Here is a 20,313-nt window from a genome sequence, read left to right on the forward strand (position 1 = left end):
AAGTGGATCAAGTGTCAGTAGGGGAACATTTGGGTGACGGTGATCATAGTATCATAAGGATTAGGTTAGCTATGGAAAAGGACAAGGAGCAAACAAGACTAAAAATAATTAATTGGGAGAGGGCCAATTTCAGTGAAGTGAGAACGAATCTGGCCCAGGTAAATTGGAATCAAAGATTGGCAGGCAAAACTATAGCAGAACAATAGGCTGCCTTTAAAGTGGAGATGGTTCGGGTATATGGTGTGCTGACTGTAAACTTTAGTTTTCTTGAAATATGGATGCCAATCTGCTATGCATGCCATGTATTGAGCATAATTTTTATTTTGGACTGGAGTCTGTATGGGACATCATGAGTCACATTGAAATCAGGATTCACTTACGCTTAGGAGTCAGTGGATTTACAAATCTACTGTCAGACTAAACATATTTTGTTGCATAAGCTCAGTGCAGGTAGCCAGGCTTATATTTCTCCACAATGGGGATTTACATATTCACACAGTAAAGCCCAGCTGGTTTGTAGTGACTGGCACATAATGACAGTACTAAACAGAGAAGACCCAGTGCACAGTGGTTGCTGTCCCCAAACTGCAGCAAAAAATAAATCCATGTATAAAAGTGCTTTTTGTCCTTTAATTTGTGACTACTACAGTGCCACAGCTGTGCATTCCACCAACTGGTTTGGCACGCTCTCTGAACTCATTTTTGAGCATGTAAATGTTCATAGGGAGATACAGCACTGAAACAGGCCCTTCGGCCCACCGAGTCTGTGCCGACCAACAACCACCCATTTATACTAATCCTATATTAATCCCATATTCCCTACTACATCCCCACCATTCTCCTACCACCTACCTACACTAGGGGCAATTTACAATGGCCAATTTACCTATCAACCTGCAAGTCTTTGGCTGTGGGAGGAAACCGGAACACCCGGCAAGAACCCACATGATCACAGGGAGAACTTGCAAACTCCGCACAGACAGTACCCAGAATCGGAGCCGGGTCACTGGAGCTGTGAGGCTGTGGTGCTAACCACTGTGCTACCCATGTTCTAAAACTTATAATGACATTAAATATTTTGAACAATTGAGGAAAGTTTCCATACATGGTTTGCATTGTTTTCCACTCCACTCTTCACCTGGACCAATTATGAAAATTGGCAACCAGTACTCACCACAGATGCTAATATAAGAACAAGCTGAAGCTGCAGTATGAGTCAGGCCAACAAGAAAACAAAAGGGTTATTTTAATATGGTGTAAGTGACATAGAATAGGAACATTACGAGAACCTTGCTGCTTTTACATTTTTAGAAAGCCAGCCAATTGGCTGAATTCAGCTGTGTAATGTTCATCTGTCTGGTGTCAAGCTTTTTGAGTGTTGTTGGAGCTGCACTCATCCAGGCAATTGGGGAATGTTCCATCACGCTCCTGATGTGTGCCTTGTAGATGGTGGACAGGCTTTGGGCAGTCAGGAGTTAAGTTTGTCACTGCATGTCCCATTCTTGCCCAACAGTGAAAATTCACCCCATTGTTCCATTTGAAGATGAAAGCCAGATTTACAGTCACAGTGGTTAGATCTGAGGCTCATCTGTACAGTAACAGTAGTGGCTAGTTCTCAAGATCCCTTGGACACCAATGTTAATGGTTTTGTGATTGGAGGCTGCATGCATTTGGCTGTGCATCAATACAAATGTGGTAGTATAATTTGGGAGATTATCCAGGGTACTAAAGCCCTCAAATGTAATACCCATTTGAGTTCCCAAAGAGTGTAGCATAAATCCAGCTGTAAGTGTCTCAGAGAGAGGGCCATTGGCCTTAATATGTGCAGGTTGTGAACCTTCCCCTTCCCTCTACAGCACATCAATCAACTGCATTGAAATTGGACCTGAAATAACTCAAATTAGTTCATTTCTGTCTGTTGAGTTTGTTGCTCATCCTTAATCTAAAAATGACTTTTTCCCTGAAATATAACAATGAGCACTAAACTACTGTGTGAAAGGGTTCACATTTCAACAGCAAATTCCAACAGTCAGCTCTTTAACTTCTCGGATAGTCAATTTGTTGCTTTAATTTTATAGATCTCTTTGACAGGCCTTAAACAAATTGTACAGTTCAGTGAATGTAACCTCCATAGTCTTCTTGTCCACACTGCCATGGTTGGACAGCTCAGCACACCTCTGTACTGCTTTATACAGCTGGGATTGCAATGGATGGTACACCCTGAGTTCACTTAGCCTTGGCGAGAACAAGGGACGGAAAATTTTATCACAAATAACCTGTGAGAAACAAATAAACAAATTAGCCATCATGTCTGAACTTAGATAGTGGTTTCATAATGACAAACTCATTGCTGGAGAACACAAAAAAATTAGACAAGGAAATGGTGGTTCAGTGGCCAATACATTGAAGTATACAAAGGCTAGATGAGAATCTAAATCCTGATTCTCACCAGTTGTTGGAAAGATTGGCTAATTGGAGATAAGCCATGGGCCCTTAAGAATTGAGAAGAAAAGGGGCTTGAAGATTAATCTAGGCTGCTCTGCCATGCTTCCACAGAACCAGTTACATAGTAACATTGCCAGAAGTAAGGACTGATGATGGTGTGAGAGAACCTAAGGTATGGGAAAAAATAATTATCTCTCCAAGATTTTTCCTGGAGGCATGATTCCTCAGGACCCGCAGCCACCATGTACCTTATCCGAAAACTGCCTCCCATGCATGAGCCTCAACATTAAGTGTTGATAAGCTATCTGATGCGGAGGGGGAGGGTATTTTAACTGAGCCTTGTTTGTTCTGACCTGATGTCCATATACAGACATATTTGGCATTGGAGTCACTGGATAATAATCAGAAGCAGGAACCGGGCAATAATAACATTAATTATAGTTCCTCTACCACCACTAAGCTGACAAACAAAAACTTTAAAATAAGCACAATTTTAATTTAAAATCTAATTGAGAAAAGTTAAAAGTCAAATCTACTACGAATAGTTTTAAGCGTCTCACCATATTATTTTACCATGGTGAACATCAAACTATTCCTTTAACTAAATTTTCCCATTAAAAAACCATGTTATTATCTCTGATCTCATGAACCGTGTTTCCTCCTAAAACAGAAAGTGCCAAGTTCAGGCTATGACTCGAACTCAGTACATTCCCTCTTTCCGGAAAAGTGCCTCATGTCTCTTTGACACCTTCGAGACAATTCACTCTTGAGATCAGGATCTCTTGTTTAATTGTCTCCAGCTGCACTCTATTGTTACTGTGTTACACCACGGGAACAAAACTGCACATGTCGCTCATCATATCATGTTTAACTTCCTATGGTTAGGCAAGTTCTGGAGAAAGTACACAAAAATGGATCTTAACAGAATTGAAAGAATGCAACTATTATGAAAAACTGAGCAAACTCAGGCTCTTTTCTCTGGTAAAAAGATGACTAGAACACCTGATTGAGGTCTTTAAAATCATAAAATCATGAAGGGGTTCAATAGAGTGGATGTAGAGAAATTGATCCATTTTTGAATGAGTTTAGAACAAGGGGGCATAAATATAAGAGGCACGAACAGATCAAGTAAAGAATTTAGGGGAAATTTCTTTACACATAGAGTGGTGAGTACGTGGAACTTGTTCATTTTACACCATCACTGAAGGCTAAAATTTCTCTCTAATTCTTTCTGTCGCCTCTTTGCATCTTTCTATTCATCTTCTGCTCTTTATTTCTGTGCAACTCTCAGACACTTCTCTCATTATCTTTCCTTGTTATTTGTCTCTGAAATATTATCTTGTAGCATTTCCAGTGCAGCGCCACCTCCACGCGGAGGCCGACTGCTACAACCATCTCAGTCCCAGACAGACACTAGCGAGCAGTCTGCCTCCACCTCATCTTCAGCCACAGCGGGAGCAACTTGTAGGAGTGGCTGTCAGCAGCAGACGCCACCTGTGGGTCATCTGGGTGTATCTGCTGTAAATAATAGTGAACTGTCAAGCGATACAACACTGGGCCTGTTGTTGCACTTGTCTGTTTCCATTTCATCATGGTGAGATGCAGGAAAATGGGAAATAAGGGTTGGCAAAGCAATGAAATGAGCTGGGGAAGAGTGTGTCAGGTAGACACTCTGGAGCCTTGCAGTGTTTATGCCACTGGAAGGTTGCTGACTCTTGCTGCTAAGTGATGGTTGCTCTCACACATAAAGGAGGATCTCCTCTCCAAATGTCCTGCAGATTGAATGTCACTTAGGTCAAATGTCTCTGTATCAGTGGCCCTGGCATCCCTGATATCCTGATGAGTGCTCCACCTCCTGAGCCTGGCACAGTGACATCCTTGCAAAACACGGGGACCACTCTCCAATTATCCTTCAGCCTCCTCCTTTGCCCTTGTCTTCCTCCTCTTTTTCCTCCTCCTCTGAGGAGCTGTGCTGTTCCAGTGCTTCTCCCTCCTCAAGGTCAACATCACTCTGGATAGCCATGTAATGGAGGGCTCAGCAGCCACCACGTTGCGCGAGACCCTTGAAGGAGTGTACTGAAGTCAAGGCACCTAAGCCTCATTATCAGGAGGCCTGTGGCCTCCTCCATGCAGATCCTTGTGCTCAGGTAGTGACAGTTGCAGTGTCTCTCAGCCTCCATGGCAAGATGACTCACTGGAGTCATCAGCCATCTCTACAATGATAAGCTTTATCCAATAACAGCCATCTATGGATCGCTGATCGCTCCATGAAGAGCTGAGGTACCTGCAACTGCCAGAGGATAAAGACATCATGGCAGCTTAACTGGCCATTAATGCAGTCCAAATGGGTTGCTTCTTCTGGCTCCCATCGGAGCCTTTTCAGCTCGGATCATGCCGGTTTTGCAATGTACTGGGTTGGAGCAATTAGGTTGGGAGATACTTTCTGCGAGATGGTGGAACATCTGCAAGGGGAGATTGGAAGAGACCAGTGTCACTTGGTGGAGCCTAGGATTGGCACATAACTAACAGTGACCGAGGGGACCAGAAGGGAGGTGGAAAGGAATATAACTGGATTTACTCATGAGGGATGGCTTTTGAGGCTTGCAAGTATTCAGTAGGGCTAAACATTGGAAGCACTGGAAGGGATCTGGAACCACTTGATAGATGGTGATTCAGGTGGTGAAGTTATGGCATTTAAGAGCACTGCTAAGTGCTGAGGTTTATATAATTGACTAGTTGAGAAATAGTATAGTACCTGACAGAATTGGGGAGAAACTGAACAATGTACTTGGTTCATTTTGCTGAAGTTTCTGGTTTTGGATTAATTTAAAAGAAATGAATGATTTGATTGCTTGGCTTTACATGGGCTGGTGGTTTGTGATTGTTAGTTTCCCTACCTGTCTCTCGTTCGGTGAATCAGCATCTTTAACAGGTGGTAGTTATTTGAGACAATCAGATGCAAGTGTGACATGTGAGATATGAGATGTAATATATGATGCATCCATGAATTGAAAGGACATATAAGTGTACGATTTTTAATTAGATTGATGAATTTCCTGGGTCATTTTATTCAGCATTGAACTTATATCTTTGTCAACCATAATGATGCAGAAGCTGAAGAATTAAAAATTTTGACTATCACTCTAAGTTTATCAATTCATAAATCAATGCTTGTTTTTGAGTACTCCGGGGTCTGACAAGCACAGAATTCCATTAACATACTTCACAGTTCCAGATGCAAGCTGTTGAGAAATATGCACCCATTTGTATGGTTTCTCTTTGTCCAATATAGAGTGGACACTCTCTCCAGTACAGGTATATCCAGTTTCTCTTAACTTAGGTGCTACTTGGTAGAACTAGGATGTGAGGCTTCCAACAGTGCAAATAAATACACCTGGAGGTTAGCCAGCTAAAACTACACAATTTATCAAAGTATAGACCTAATAGGAACCCTGTTGCTCCTGATAGGAGCACTCTATCCATGAGGTCTTTCACCTGTAGGGTTATCTGGACCTAAGTGGAATAATATCAGTCTCCAGTGATAGGTTGGCCCCTGTACATTACCTTAATAACCAAGGTTGGGATTTCCCCTCCAGCATTGAACCCCATGATCTTTTAATTTTTTTTCCTAACCTGCTGTAGACCCCAGGTCTCCTGAATTCCTCAGCAGCAGCCACCTCTCCTGGCACTGCTGATGTTTCAGAGATGCTGGACCTCTGGTTGGGCCAGCAGCATGGTGAGCCTGCCGGCTGTCCTTAATTGGACAACACGCCCAAGAGCAGCCAATTAGGAGGCCGCCTGTGGTAAAATTGCTCAGCAGATCATAGAGTCATAGAGCTTTACAGCACAAAAACAGACCCTTCGGCCAAACGAGCCTATGCCGACCATCAAGCACCAGTCCTAACTAATCCCATTTCCCTGCACTTGGCCCGTAGCCTTGTATGCTATGGCATTTCAAATGCTCATCTCAATATTTCTTGAATGTCGTGTGAGTGTTCCTGCCTCTACCACTCCTTCAGGCAGTGTGTTCAGATTCCAACCACCCTCTGGGCGAAAAAATTCCTCCTCAACTCCCCTCTAAACCTCCTGCCCCTTACCTTAAATCTATGCCTCCTAGTTATTGACCTCTCCGCTAAGGGAAAAAGTTTCTTCCTATCTATCCTATCAATGCTCCTCATAATTTTGTACACCTCAATCAGGTCCCCCCTCAGCCTTCTCCGCTCCAAGGAAAACAACCCCAGTCTATCTAGTCGGTCTTCATAACTGAAATGCTCCAGCCCAGGCAACATCCTGGTGAATCTCCTCTGCACCCTCTCCATTGCAATCACATCCTTCCTATAGTGTGGCAACCAGAACTGTACACAGTACTACAACTGTGGCCTAACCAGCGTTTTATACAGCTCCATCATAACCCCCCTACTCTTATATTCTATGCCTCAGCTAATAAAGGCAAGTATCCTGTAAGCCTTCCTAACCACCTTATCTACCTGTGCTGCTGCCTTCAGTGATCTATGGACAAGCACCCCAAGTTCCCTCTGACCCTCTGTACTCCCTAGGGTCCTACCATCCATTGTATATTCCATTGCTTTGTTAGACCTCCCAAAGTGCATCACCTCACACTTCTCAGGATTAAACTCCATTTGCCACTGCTCCGCCCATCTTACCAGCCCATCTATATCGTCCTGTAATCTGAGGCTTTCCTCCACACCATTTACGACACCACCAATTTTCGTGTCGTCTGCAAACTTACTGATCATACCTCTTATATTCACGTCTAAATCATTAATGTACACTACAAACAGTAAGGATCCCAGCACCGATCCCTGTGGTACACCACTGGTCACAGGATTCCACTCACAAAAACAACCCTCTACCATCACCCTCTGCCTCCTGCCACTAAGCCAATTTTGAATCCAATTTGCCAAATTACCCTGGATCCCATGGGCCTTTACTTTCTTAACCAATCTCCCATGCAGGACCTTGTCAAAAGCCTTACTGAAGTCCATGTAGACTATATCAACTGCTTTACCCTCATCTACACCTCTAGTCACCTCCTCGAAAAATTTGTTAGACACAATCTGCCTATACTATATTGAGGTTATATGATATAAGTTTTAAAAATGGGGCAAAAGTAGCTTCAATAGAAATAGAGGGTAGGGTTGTTACCATAGAAGTTGAGACAGGGTCCATCTTTGGCCTTCTATAAGCCAACTTAGCACATTTATCTATATTGGAGGCATATCAGTCATTTGTCAGCTTCACAGGAGAAAGTATCAAGCCCACTGGAAAGGTGAAGGTAAAGGTAGAGTTGCTAACTTCAAAAATGAGCTGAGTTTGCATGTTGTAAAGTGTGATGATCATGATGGTTAGTGCTTCGCAGATAAAGATCAAGGGAAGATTTGGCTCTATGGGTGCTGGCACGCTTGCCGATGGCTAAAACAGTCTATTTCGAGATCTGCTCTTGAGCATTTGGGGCACAGGAATTCTTAACCTTTAGGAGCCTGGGCAGAAGCAACTTCCTTCCGTTTTCGACATTCTCTCCTACAGCTTCGCATCTTAAGGGCTCAAACCTGTTCATAGCATTCCTGATTTTTCAGCACTAGTTGTTCCTTCCAGCAGCTTCCATGTCCATTGTTCAATGTCGGCCAAGGAGAATTGTTTCTTCAGCTGGTCCTTGAAACGTTTTCGTGGAGCGCTTCAATTATGCTTCCTGAGGCACAGTTCTCCAAACAGCACTGCTTTTGGCATTCTGATACCCTTCAGTGCAACTGTCATTGTAGGAAAATGCTCTCAATGCTGGGTAAATTCACTCGTCTAAGAACTTCAATATTTGTAATGTAGTCCTGCCATTTGATATTCATGATAGAGCGCAAGCAGCATTGATGGAAGTGTTCAAGTAATTTAATTTGTTCTGTGTACAGGACCCAAGATTCTGAGCCATGTAAGAGGGTAGTGATAACAACAGCTCTGGACACCTGGATTTTTGTGGAAATGCGCTAGGAGTGATTTTTCCAGACTTGTTTAGAGAGGCGACCAAAAGGGCTGTCGGCTTTGGACAAGCAATTGACAATGTCTTTGCTGATGGAGGCCTTGTTTGAAATAACACTGTCCAGGTATGTGAATTGATCAACAGTGTTGAGACTTTTGTCATCGATATTGATCTGTGGCGGGTTGTAATTTTCACAGGGTGGGGGTTGGAACAGCACTTCCTATTCTTCAGACTGATGGTAAATCCGAATGCCTTTGCTGCTTCTGAGAAACAGTGAGCTGTAGTGCTTCCTTTATGTGAGCCAGAAGGGCACAATCATCAGCAAAAAGAAGTTCCAAGATGTGCACTTCTGTGGTCTTTGTAAGCGCCAAGAATCAACACAGATTGAAAAGACTGCGATCTGTTCAGAAGCAGATGTAAATACCCTCCATCAAATCTCTCGACCTCCTGAAGCATCATGCTGAAGAAGATGGAAAAGAGGGTCGGTGCAAGAACACACCCTTGTTTTACACCATTGGAGATTGGGAAGCTGTCAGTCAGAGAGTGCCCCATTCTATTTCACCTGACCTTTCTGTCTTACATGTAGCTGTCAGAGTATCTCCAGGAACTCAGCTGGGCAACCCAGTCTAGACAGTTTTTCCCACTGTCCATTCCAGCTGATGGTATCGAAGGCCTTTATGGGGCCTATGAAGGAAATATATAGGCCCATGTTCTGTTCCCTTCATTTTTCTCGGATGTATTTCAGTACAAAGACCATATCCATGGTTCCTCTGCTTGGCCTGAACCCACACTGAATCTCAGGGAGAGTTTCCTCGGTGATTCTGTTTAGAAGTGCTCTTACTAAGATTTTGTCTGCAACAGACAGCAAGGTAATCCCTCTGTAATTTGAGTAGTTTGACTTTTCCTCCTTGTTTTTGTGGAGGGCAACAATTACTGCATCACGAAGGTCCTGGGGCACGGTCCCATTCTCCCAGCAAGCCGTAAACAGCTCTGTGAGCTTGTCGAGAAGTGTGCTTCCTCACTGCTTGTAGACTGCTGGAATACCATCGATTCCCGGAGACTTGCAGGATTTCAATAGTGCTATAGCACTCATGATCTCTTCGTGGGTCGGGGATTTATCCAATTTGAACTTTATTTCCCTTTGTGGTATCCTCACTGTTGAAGCTTCCTGCACAGTCCTTATGTCCCCAAAGAGGCTCTAAAAGTGCTCTGACCATCAAGTCATGATGGCCTCCTTGACATTAAGCAGGGTTATGCCATCGGAAGATTGTAGACTGCCTGATTCAGATGGGACAGTCTGTAAACGTTCTTCAAGGACAAATAAAAAACATTCTGAAATTTGCATACTGGAATGTTCGCACAATGACTGACGCAGATGACAGCATGCACCATCTAAGACAATCTATGCTTGTTGCTAGAAAACTAGCTTGGCTTGACATTGATATCGCAGCACTCAGTGAAGTTTGCTTCTCATTGACACAACATGGAGCAGGCCAGACGCTTTATTAGTCAGGGAAAGGTAAGGAGGAACAATGCCTAGCCAATGTTGGCTTAATGATAAAGAATATGATTGCTAGCAAGCTGCACAGCCTTCACTTCGGTCATTATGATCGTCTCATGTCACTTCGACTGCCAATTCAAAATAACCAATTTGCCGCCATCATCAGCATATGTTCCCCCATGCTATAGGCTGATCTTGTTGTGAAAGAAGGCTTTTACCACGATCTGCATAACCTTCTTCATCAGTCCAACACCAATGATGAGCTCATCATACTGGGGGATTTTAATGCAAGAGTTGGCTGAATCCAAGAATCTTGGAAAGCCATGCTGGATGTACAGCAATTGCAGTGACAACGGTGGTTTGCCTCTGGAATTCTGTACCGAGCATAAACTCAGAATCACCAATATCCTGTCCCAGCAGAAGACTAGATTCAAAACCACTTGGAGGCATCCACGTTCAAAACACTGGCACCTCTTGGACTACATCCTAGTCTGCCAATGAAATATCAGAGATGTACTTCACACCACAGCCCAGTGCCGACTGTTACACTGACCACAGGCTGGTCTAAGCAAAGGTCATACTCAAAATTAAGCCAGCTCCCAAAAGAAAGGGCCCAGCAGTGAAGAAACTCCAAGTTCACTGACTAGGTCTGCGACAGAAGAACTGTTACAGGAGAATTCCAGAGCAAACTGGAAATTAAGCTCTATAATAGCATGTTCCCAGATGCTGAAACGGACCCAGATGAACAGTGGAAGCAGCTGCGATGATTCTTCAGTTAACAATTGTGGAAGTCGGTTACTAAGTGAGAAAGAACAGGGACTGGTTCGACAAAAATTACTCCGGAATCCAAGATTTGCTCCAAAAGAAACGCTCCTGCTATATGAAACTTCTTGCAAGACCAGGTGACAAATCTGTAAAAGCCACTTATAGAGAAGCCTACAGTACCCTGCAAACCAAGCTTCAAGTCATTCATAATGACTGGTGGCAGGCACTGGCAGAGAAGACACAGAGACGCAGACAGCGGCGACATGAGATCTTTTTATGAGTCTTTTATGGTGTGTGTACAAAGTGCATATTACTGGGTAAAGATTGGTTAGAAGTAGTTCCTTTAAAGTGGGCATCTCTACTCAAGTCAGTAGATCAGAAGTCTACGATGAAGGGAGAAGTATATAGGCTTAGTGAGTATGTGTTGGAGAAACACTCAAAGTTGTACAATGGAAAGTTAGGTAACCTCTCACATGTCAAGGCAAGAGTGACAGTGAAAGAGGATGCTCTTCCATTCAGAACTAAGACATACTAAGCTTTGCAAAGTTCTTTATGCAATGAAAGGACACGTGGAACAGGAGTTGGATCGTTTCCAAAATTGCGGTGTCTTGACACTCGGCTAGTAAAGTGATGTGAACTTCCTGCGGGCTTGTGGTGGGGGCCCTCCTCTGTGGGCTGTGACCCATGGAGGACCCCCACTGGGAAAACCTGCACCTCCCTGAACCTCCCTCTGCACCAACCGCCTAACCTGCTACTCCCTCGGTCTGACCTTGGCGACCCTGCCTCACTGTCCTGGGTTCCAGCACTGGACTGGGGTCCAAGGCCTCTTACAGTGCTAGCAGTGGCCACCAGTGCTGCTGATACTATTGAGCTGCCAGCCCTTTGATTGGCTGGTAGCTCTTGGGAGCGGGATCCCTGCGCCGAGCTGTTAATTGGCCCAGTGCCGTAGAATTGTACCGGGAGGCTCCAGTTGGCTGAGGCAGGATTTTTCCTGTATTTCCAGCCTAGCACCGGCAGCTCCACAGTGGGCACAAAAGTCAGCCCAGTGAGTGAAGCTCAGGCATCATTGCAGTCCCAAAAAAGAATGGTACTGTTCGACTGTGCAACAATTACAAGAATACCGTTAACCTGGTATTGAGGCTAGTGGCAGCCCCAAACATAAATGTTGAAGACATACTGTCAAGTTTGAGTGGAAGAGTAGCATTTTCCAAGTTAGACCTAATGCATGCCTACAATCAATTAGAGCGCGATAAAGAGTCAAAGACGGGCGTACAAGTATACCTGGATGATATTTTGGTAACAAGTCAGTCACAAGAGGAGCACATGACAAACTAGACCAAGTGCGAAGGTGCTTAGAGGAGCGATGCCTGAAGCTCAAGAGAGAGAAGTGCGTATTTGTGCGGACTCGGTAGAGTTCTTAGGAAACAGGATATTTGCACAAGGGGTACACAAGTCAGAAAAGAAAGTACAGCAAAGGCCTACAGGTGTCGCAGTTGAGCTCCTACCTGGACATGCTTAATTATTATCGGAATATGCACCAAATCTAGCACACAAAATTGTGCCATTGACCGCACTGCTAGAAAAGACCCGGAAATATGAATAGTCACAAGAAGCAGTTACATTAAAGAGTCGGGATTTTGGACATGTTTTGACCCAGAACTGCTGATAACTATTGCTACTAAAGCAAGTCCTATTGGGATAGGAAGGGTTCTTCCACATGCCTTTCCCAATGGGGATGAAAAACCAACACAGTTTACAGCAAGAGCATGATCAAAGACAGAACGGAAATATCCTCAGACAGAACACAAGCTTTAGCCATCGTGTTTGCACTGAAAAAGTTTCACATGCATGTATATGGATGCAGGTTCACGCTCATTATGGATAATAAACATTAACTAGTTTGTTCGACCCACACAAAGGCTTGGATCTTATTCTCCCCCAGGCAGCGGGTTCCATGGCGGGGTGGGCCTGAAGATGGCTACAGATGAGGCCCGCCACGGACCTGGATGTCGAGAGGGCCCGGTCTGATCCTCCCAGCGGTGGTGAGGCTCCGTGGCGGCCCCCCGCCACTGGGTGATGGTTCCACAATGAAAACAGTCAAATCAATAAAATGAATGAATTAACATACACTTACCTGTGATCTTGAGGGCCTGCTGTAACCTTTGGCGCGGCGGCCGGCACTCCCACGCCTTCAAATCCACATCTGGGGAAAGGCGGTACCATACTGGTGGGGAGCGGGGAGTGGGGAGGAGGTGAGATTTTAAGTGCGACGGGGGTGTGGGAGAACAGAGTCAAATAAAAGTAATGGATGTAAGGGATGGTGGGAAGGGTTGAACTGTAAACTTTGTGCAGTTTGGGGGTTACAGGTCAGATGTAAAAGGTAAGAGAAAATAGCTAATGTAATTGTTATTGGGGCGGTGGGAAAGGGGCGTTAGAAATTTATTTATTTAATTTTGGGGGTCCGTCTTTAAAAATTTTAATTAGGCGGCAAGGCTGACTGCCCTTTAAAAATGGCGCCAACGCCTGCACACATGCAGCTGGCACCATTGCCAGGACAGACAGCCCACCCCTCCACGAGAGTGTGGGGGGATGGCGGGCTAGCCCGGCCATTTAAATGAGCCACTGCACTTAAGATCGCAGCGGCTCTTTGGCATGTGGCCTTCATGGGCAGGCTGCCATTTTCTGAGCTCTCCACCAAGATCTGTGGCGGGCTCTTAAAATTCAGCCCAAAGGGTTACCAGTACTGTCAGCAGAGAGAATGCAAAGATGGGCAATATACCTAGCAGGATTTGATTATAACATTAAATGCCGCAGCTCAAAGGAAAACGCCCATGCGGATTGCTTGTCAAGGTTGCCTGATACGAGCACAGATCAGGTGACGCGTGAATCAGATGTGTCAGTATGCCATGTTGATGTGTTGCTGAGCAGTAAGGAAGAAAATTGCAATCAAATGCGCAATCCTTTCTTAAGTCAGGAGGTATACCTTAGATGGCTGGCCGAACAAGCTCTCGGAAGAGGAAGGGAAATGAAACCCTTTCCACAATCATAAGCAAGAGACCATGATTGAGCACGGAATTCCCATGTGGGGAATAAGGCCCTCTTGCTACAGGTGTACCTCCAAATGTGTGTTCGCCCAGTGTGGACCCAGAAAAATGAGGAGAGAGGGACCATGAAGCCATTCCTGCTGCATCAGCATAGCTTGTGTCAACTGTAGACGCAAGGGTTTTACCCCATTCTTCCTAGAGGGTCCTCAGAAATCTCTGGGGAACAGAAAGGAGCGGAGGTCCAGCATTATGGATTAATGTCCCTTTTTCCTCTATTTTACTCCCAGGAAATAAGCTTTCCCCAGGTGTAAGGCAGTGGAAAATTAGCCTGACATCTCTTACACCATGTCCCACACTGTAAAATTGAACACAAACCAACATGCATACAACAGTATGTAATCCAATAGCTGGGCTCACCACCAAATTATGATCTAATCCAGTAATTGTGTTTGTTCGTTCCTGGCTGAATGAACACAGTAGGATTTTTTTAATACCACAAACCCATTTCTAGTCAGTTTCTGCCAACTTACCAAGGAACACTACACTGCTCTAGACTGTTCTATCTTCTTCAAGCTCAGCTCCAGTTGTTTTTGATATTCGGCATTCCTTCAATGAAACATTACTACATAATTCAGTCCACTCTTTGTGGACTTTTTCTTTGAGAAAAAACTTTAGGGTTTGGATCTTGCTGGAGTGGGGCATCTCATGGCGTACACCATTGGTTAGATTTTTTCCTGTTTCCTTCAGCTTGAAATTGTGATAAGTGAAGGCAATGGGACATCAGGGACCTTAGTGAATGCCAAGACTAACAGTCCTTAACCAATGAGATTTAAAGGTTGAGAAAGAAACAGGTTCAACAGAGAAGGAGTGTGAATTAAAGTCAATCAAGTGCAGAACGAGAAATAAAAAGAGGGAAAGAGAGATTGGATTAAGAGAGAGATAAAACAAACAAAGGAATTTTTTTTTAAATGTAAATTATTTTCTTATATCTCTAGGACACTTCACTACTTGAAGTAAAGATTTAACAGTAAATGCAACCATTTAAACTGTTTCCTTTCTGGGCTAGAGAGCTTGTTTGACATTGCAATAACAGTTATAATATTGTTAAAAGGCACTTGTGCTCCTAATTACCAGACTTGACTTTCTGCAGTGAGTTCAATGGGCAATTATTGTGCAAATCAAGTGCAATTACTGTCTTAAAAGTAACAGGGAGACAAAGGGCAAGTTGCTGTTTGCATGAAGTAAATAGTGGAGCAGTGTAAATCAACCAGCCAGTTCTGGAGATTCGCATATCATGGTGTATCTCTTAATCCCCTGAATTTTCTGGATGATTTGTATGTTAATAAGGCATGTATCATTAACACACTGTTATTCCTGCAGGAAGATCTAGCCCAATGATTCTACTGCCTTGGCAGTGAGTTCTGACAGAGACAGTAAAAGTTTCTAAAGGCCTGTGATATATATTTAAAATGTTACCATCTGCTTCAATTTCAGTTTTACAGTTTGGTAATAATATAACATTACAGAGTTAATGATGCTGATTAAATAGTGTTCTGGGGAATTACACTGATGTACATGTGACAGCATGTTTGAGTTCTCAAATTACCCATCATAGTAATCTTCCCTATTTTCTGTCAATTTTACTGCTTATATGAAGATTCAAAGATTTGTTGCCCTTCTCTCCTTGAGGGAGAGAAAGGAGGTCCTCTTAGAGTCATTGAGTCATAGAATCGTACAGCATAGTAACAGGCCCTACGGCCCACCGCGTCCATGCCGACCATAATGCCTATCTATACTAATCCCACCTGCCTGCATTAATTCCATATCCCTCTATGCTTTGCTCATTCAAGTACCTGTCCAGATGCCTCTTAAATGTTGCAACTGTTCCTGCCTCCACCACCTCCTCAGGAAGCTCATTCCAGATACCCACTATTCTTTGTGTGAAAGATTTACCCTTTTGATCCCCTTTAAACCTCCTCCCTCTCACCTTAAATCTATGCCCTCTAGTTTTAGTCACCCCTACCATGGGAAACAGACTCTGGCTATCTATGTATGCCCCTCGTAATTTTATATACGTCTATCATGTCCCCTCTCAGCCTCCTTCGCTCCAGGGAAAACAGACCCAGCCTATCCAATCTCTCTTTATAACTCAAGCCCTCCAAACCAGGCAACATCCTTGTGAATCTTTTCTGCACCCTCTCTAGCTTAATCACATCTTTCCTGTAGTGCGGTGACCAGAACTGCACACAGTACTCCAAATGCGGCCGAACCAACGTTTTGTACAACTGTAACATGAGGTCCCAACTCTTGTACTCAATGCCTCGGCCGATGAAGGCAAGCATGCCATATGCCTTCTTCACCACCCTGCCTACCTGTGTTGCCACTTTCAGGGAACTAAGTACTTGCACCTCAAGGTCTCTCTGCTCAAGAACACTCCCCAGAGCCCTGCCATTCACTGTATCTGTCCTGCCCTGGTTTAACTTCCCAAAATGCATCACTTCACACTTGTCTGCATTAAATTCCATTTGCCACTCCCTTGCCCACTTTCCCAGTTGATCTATATCCTGTTGTAACCTTAGACAACCTTCTTCACTGTCCGCTATACCACCAATTTTGGTGTCATCTGCAAACTTACTAATCATGCCCCTTGCATTCACATCCAAGTCATTAATATGTATGACAAACAACAGAGGGTCCAGCACCGATCCTGCAGCACACCACTGGTCACCGGCCTCCAATCTGAAAAATAACCCTCCACTACCACCCTCTGCCTCCTATCACCAAGCCAATTTTGTATCCAATTTGCTAGCTCACCCTGGATCCCTTGTGTTCGAACCTTCTGGACCAGCCTACCATGCGGGACCTTGTCAAAGGCCTTGATAAAGTCCATGTAGACAACGTCCATCGCCCTGCCCTCGTCAATCCTCTTGGTCACCTCCTCGAAAACCTCAATCAAATTTGTGACATGATTTCCCACGCACAAAGCCATGCTGACTATCCCTAATCAGACCATGCCTTTCCAGATGCATATAAATCCTGTCTCTCAGAATCCCTTCCAATAACTTTCCCACCACTGATGTAAGGCTCACCCGCCTGTAGTTCCCTGGCTTATCCCTGCTGCCCATCTTAAATAAAGGCACAACATTAGCTATCCTCCAGTTTTCTGGTACCTCACTCGTGGCTAACGATGATACAAAAATCTCTGCCAGGGCCCCAGCAATCTCCTCCCTTGCTTCCCACAGCATCCTAGGATACACCTGATCAGGCCCTCGGGATTTATCCACCTTAATGCGCTTCAAAACCTCCAACACCTCCTCCTTTATAATGTTGATATGCTCCAGGATATCGGTGTTCCCTCCCTTGAACTCACTAGCTTCCATGACCTTCTCCACGGTAAATACGGACGAGAAATATTCATTTAAGACCTCGCCCATTTCTCGTGGCTCCACACATAGATTGCCACACTGATCCTTAAGGGGACCTACTCTCTCCGTAGCTACCCTTTTACTCTTAATATACTTATAGAATCTTTTAGGATTCTCCTTTATCTTATCTGCCAGGGAAATCTCATGGCCCCTTTTCACTCTCCTAATTTCCTTCTTAAGTGTAGTCCTACAGCCCCTATACTCCTCAAGGGACTCGCTCGATCCCAGCTGCCTATACCTGACGTATGCCTCCTTCTTTTTCCTGACCAGACCCTCAATATCCCTCGTCAACCAAGGTTCCCTAAACTTGCCAGCCTTGCCCTTCCATCTAACAGGAACATGCTGGCCCTGAACTCTTCCTATCCCACTTTTAAAAGCCTCCCACTTGCCAGACATCCCTTTACCTGTAAACAGCCTCTCCCATTCAACTTTTGAGAGTTCCTGTCTGATGCCATCGAAATTAGCCTTCCCCCAGTCCTATCTGTTTCCCTAACTATCTTGAAGCTAATAGAGTTATGGTCACTGGTTCCAAAGTGCTCCCCCACTGACACATCAACCACCTGCCCATCCTCATTTCCTGAGAGGAGGTCGAGTGTAGCCCCTTTCTCTAGTAGGGCGATCCACATACTGCTTCAGAAAACTATCCTGGACACACTTAACAAATTCTTCCCCATCTGATCCCTTAGCACTAAGGCAGTCCCAGTCCATATTAGGGAAGTTAAAATCACCTCCTATTACAACCCTATAATTCCTACACCTATCTGTGATTTCCCTGTATATATGCTCCTCCACTTCCCTCTGACTATTGGGGGGCCTATAGTATAATCCCATCAAAGTGATCACCCCTTTCTTATTTCTAAGTTCTACCCATTTGGCCTCGCTGGACATTCCCCCCGGGATATCCTCTCTAAGTACTGCTGTGATGTCCTCCTTAATCAATAGTGCAACTCCCCCTCCTCTCTTACCTCTACCTCTGTCACGCCGGAAGGATCAGTACCCCGGAACATTGAGCTGCCAGTCCTGCCCATCACTCAACCACGTTTCCGTAATAGCTATAATATCACAATCCCATGTACCGGTCCATGCTCTGAGTTCATCTGCCTTACCTGTAGGGCTTCTTGCATTAAAGTAAATGCAGTTTAGTCTACCACACCTTCCACACTCCTTGTCCTGCCCCTGCCCCTGCCCGGCCTGCCTACTGGACTTGCTTGCTTTAATCTCTACATTTGTCTCAACTATCTTATCGGAGAGACTACTACTTTGGGTTCCACCACCCTGCAAGACTAGTTTAAACCCTCCCGAGTAGTACCAGCAAACCTCCCCGCAAGGATATTGGTCCCCCTCCAGTTTAGATGCAACCCGTCCTTCTTGTATAGGTCACCTCTGCACCAGAAGAGATCCCAATGATCCAAGTAGCTGAAGCCCTCCCGCCTACACCAGCTCTTCAGCCACGCATTCATTTGCCTTATCCTCCTATTCCTACCCTCACTAGCACGTGGCACAGGGAGTGATCCTGAAATTACAACCCCAGAGGTCCTGCTTTTTAACCTTCTGCCTAACTCCCTATATTCACTTTGCAGGACCTCATCTCTCTTCCTGCCTATGTCGTTAGTACCCTCTTCTTGGAGGGTGGCAGGAGGAGGCTGTAAAACTCCAGAAAGCTTGTTATGGAAGGATAATGCTGGAGCCTATCTTTACTCAGTTTCACATTTATTGTACAGAATAAAAGGATTACAAATATGTAGCTCCTCACTCAAACCCTTCACCAGTCTCACTAAGTGTCTGCTTATGTGATCAAGTAAGACACCATTTAATACCCTCCACCTGCATATAATCAAACAATTAATACACTATTAACAGATTAACAGAGGCTACCTCATGGTGCAGTAGGGGCATCTCTCTGTTCAGTATTACCCCCTTCCACCCCCTCTTCCTCCTCCTCTCTTACCTCCTCCCCCTCCCCTGTTGATCTGACTCCTTCCAGGGCCTCACTGTCTTCTCTAGAGGGCTATGTTATGGAGAGCGTAGCGGACCACAACAATGGCCAAGACTCTTGCAGGAGGGTATTGGAGGGTGCCACCCAACCTCTTCAGGCACAAATATCAGATCCTCAGAAACCCAATAGCCTGCTCAACAGTTGGCTTTCTGAGCAGCTGGCATTGGTTCTTTCACCTCTGTGCCTCTGTCTGGGCCTTCCATAGATGGGTCAATAGCCATCTCTTCAAGGGATTTCCCTTGTCCCCTTGGAGCCAGCCATGCACTTTGGGGGATGGAGTGAAGGACCGATGCAGCCTGGACTGGCAGAGGATGAAGGAGTCATGGCAGCTGCCAGGACAGTGAGTACAAACATGGAGGAAGCTCTTGTTGGGGTAGCGAACAATTTGGACGTTAAGCCCTTCCTGCTGATGGATCTCACTGGGTGCCTTGATGGCCACATGGGCACAAATGATGATGCTCTATGTGTGAAGGAATCCATCGATAGCATCAAAACTCAATGCCTGCTGTGTCAGTGCTGGCCTATCTGTGTCAAAGTGGGTGTAGTCCCTGCCCTCCTGAAAAGGGCATCTGTGACATGTCTGGTGGCCTAATGAGATGCCAATTGTGAGATGCCACCTAGATCCATTGCTGATCCCTGGAATGACCTGGTTGCACAGAAATTCAGTGCGATGGAGACCTTGATGGCTGCAGGTTGGGGACTGCCATGGGGACCATGAGGCTTCAGGTCATTATAGATCAGAGCACACAGGACCGAGACCATCCATCTGGATAGGCACAGCCTGCTCCGGCACTAGCGCTCTGTCATTTGCAGGTAGCTGACTCTTGGGCTGTGCAGCCAATGTCTTGGGTAGCACCTTCCTCCCCTTGCAGCCCCTTGCTGTGCTCCTCAGGTCTCCTGCTGTCCAGGAGGTTGCATCTGCTTCAGCTCATCCTGGCTGCACTGTCCAATGTCAGAGTGGCCTGTTCCCAGCTGACAGAGGTCAGCTGGGCTTTGCGTGCTCACCAGGCCTTCCCGTGCCAACCCCAGCTGCCACTGTGATTCCAGCAGGCTCACTTCCCTATCCAGTTTATTGGCACTCTCCAACATAACATTTAACTCTTCCAGTTTCAACAATATCCACACTGAAGCACATTTGGGGCAGCTAA

General features: G+C 45.1%; 1 protein-coding gene across 1 annotated transcript in view; it reads right to left on the minus strand.

The window, feature by feature from the left end:
* Positions 1-1,246: 1,246 nt before the first annotated feature.
* dipk1c (divergent protein kinase domain 1C) overlaps positions 1,247-20,313 on the minus strand; it is a 48,034-nt gene continuing 28,967 nt past the window's right edge. Inside the window, exon 4 of the mRNA XM_068030975.1 lies at positions 1,247-2,276. Coding sequence (XP_067887076.1) covers positions 2,073-2,276 — 204 coding nt within the window. The 3' untranslated portion in view covers positions 1,247-2,072. The remainder of the gene's footprint in view (positions 2,277-20,313) is intronic.

The sequence above is a fragment of the Heterodontus francisci genome, chromosome 5 (assembly GCF_036365525.1).
Source record: "Heterodontus francisci isolate sHetFra1 chromosome 5, sHetFra1.hap1, whole genome shotgun sequence".
Classification (NCBI taxonomy): domain Eukaryota; kingdom Metazoa; phylum Chordata; class Chondrichthyes; order Heterodontiformes; family Heterodontidae; genus Heterodontus; species Heterodontus francisci.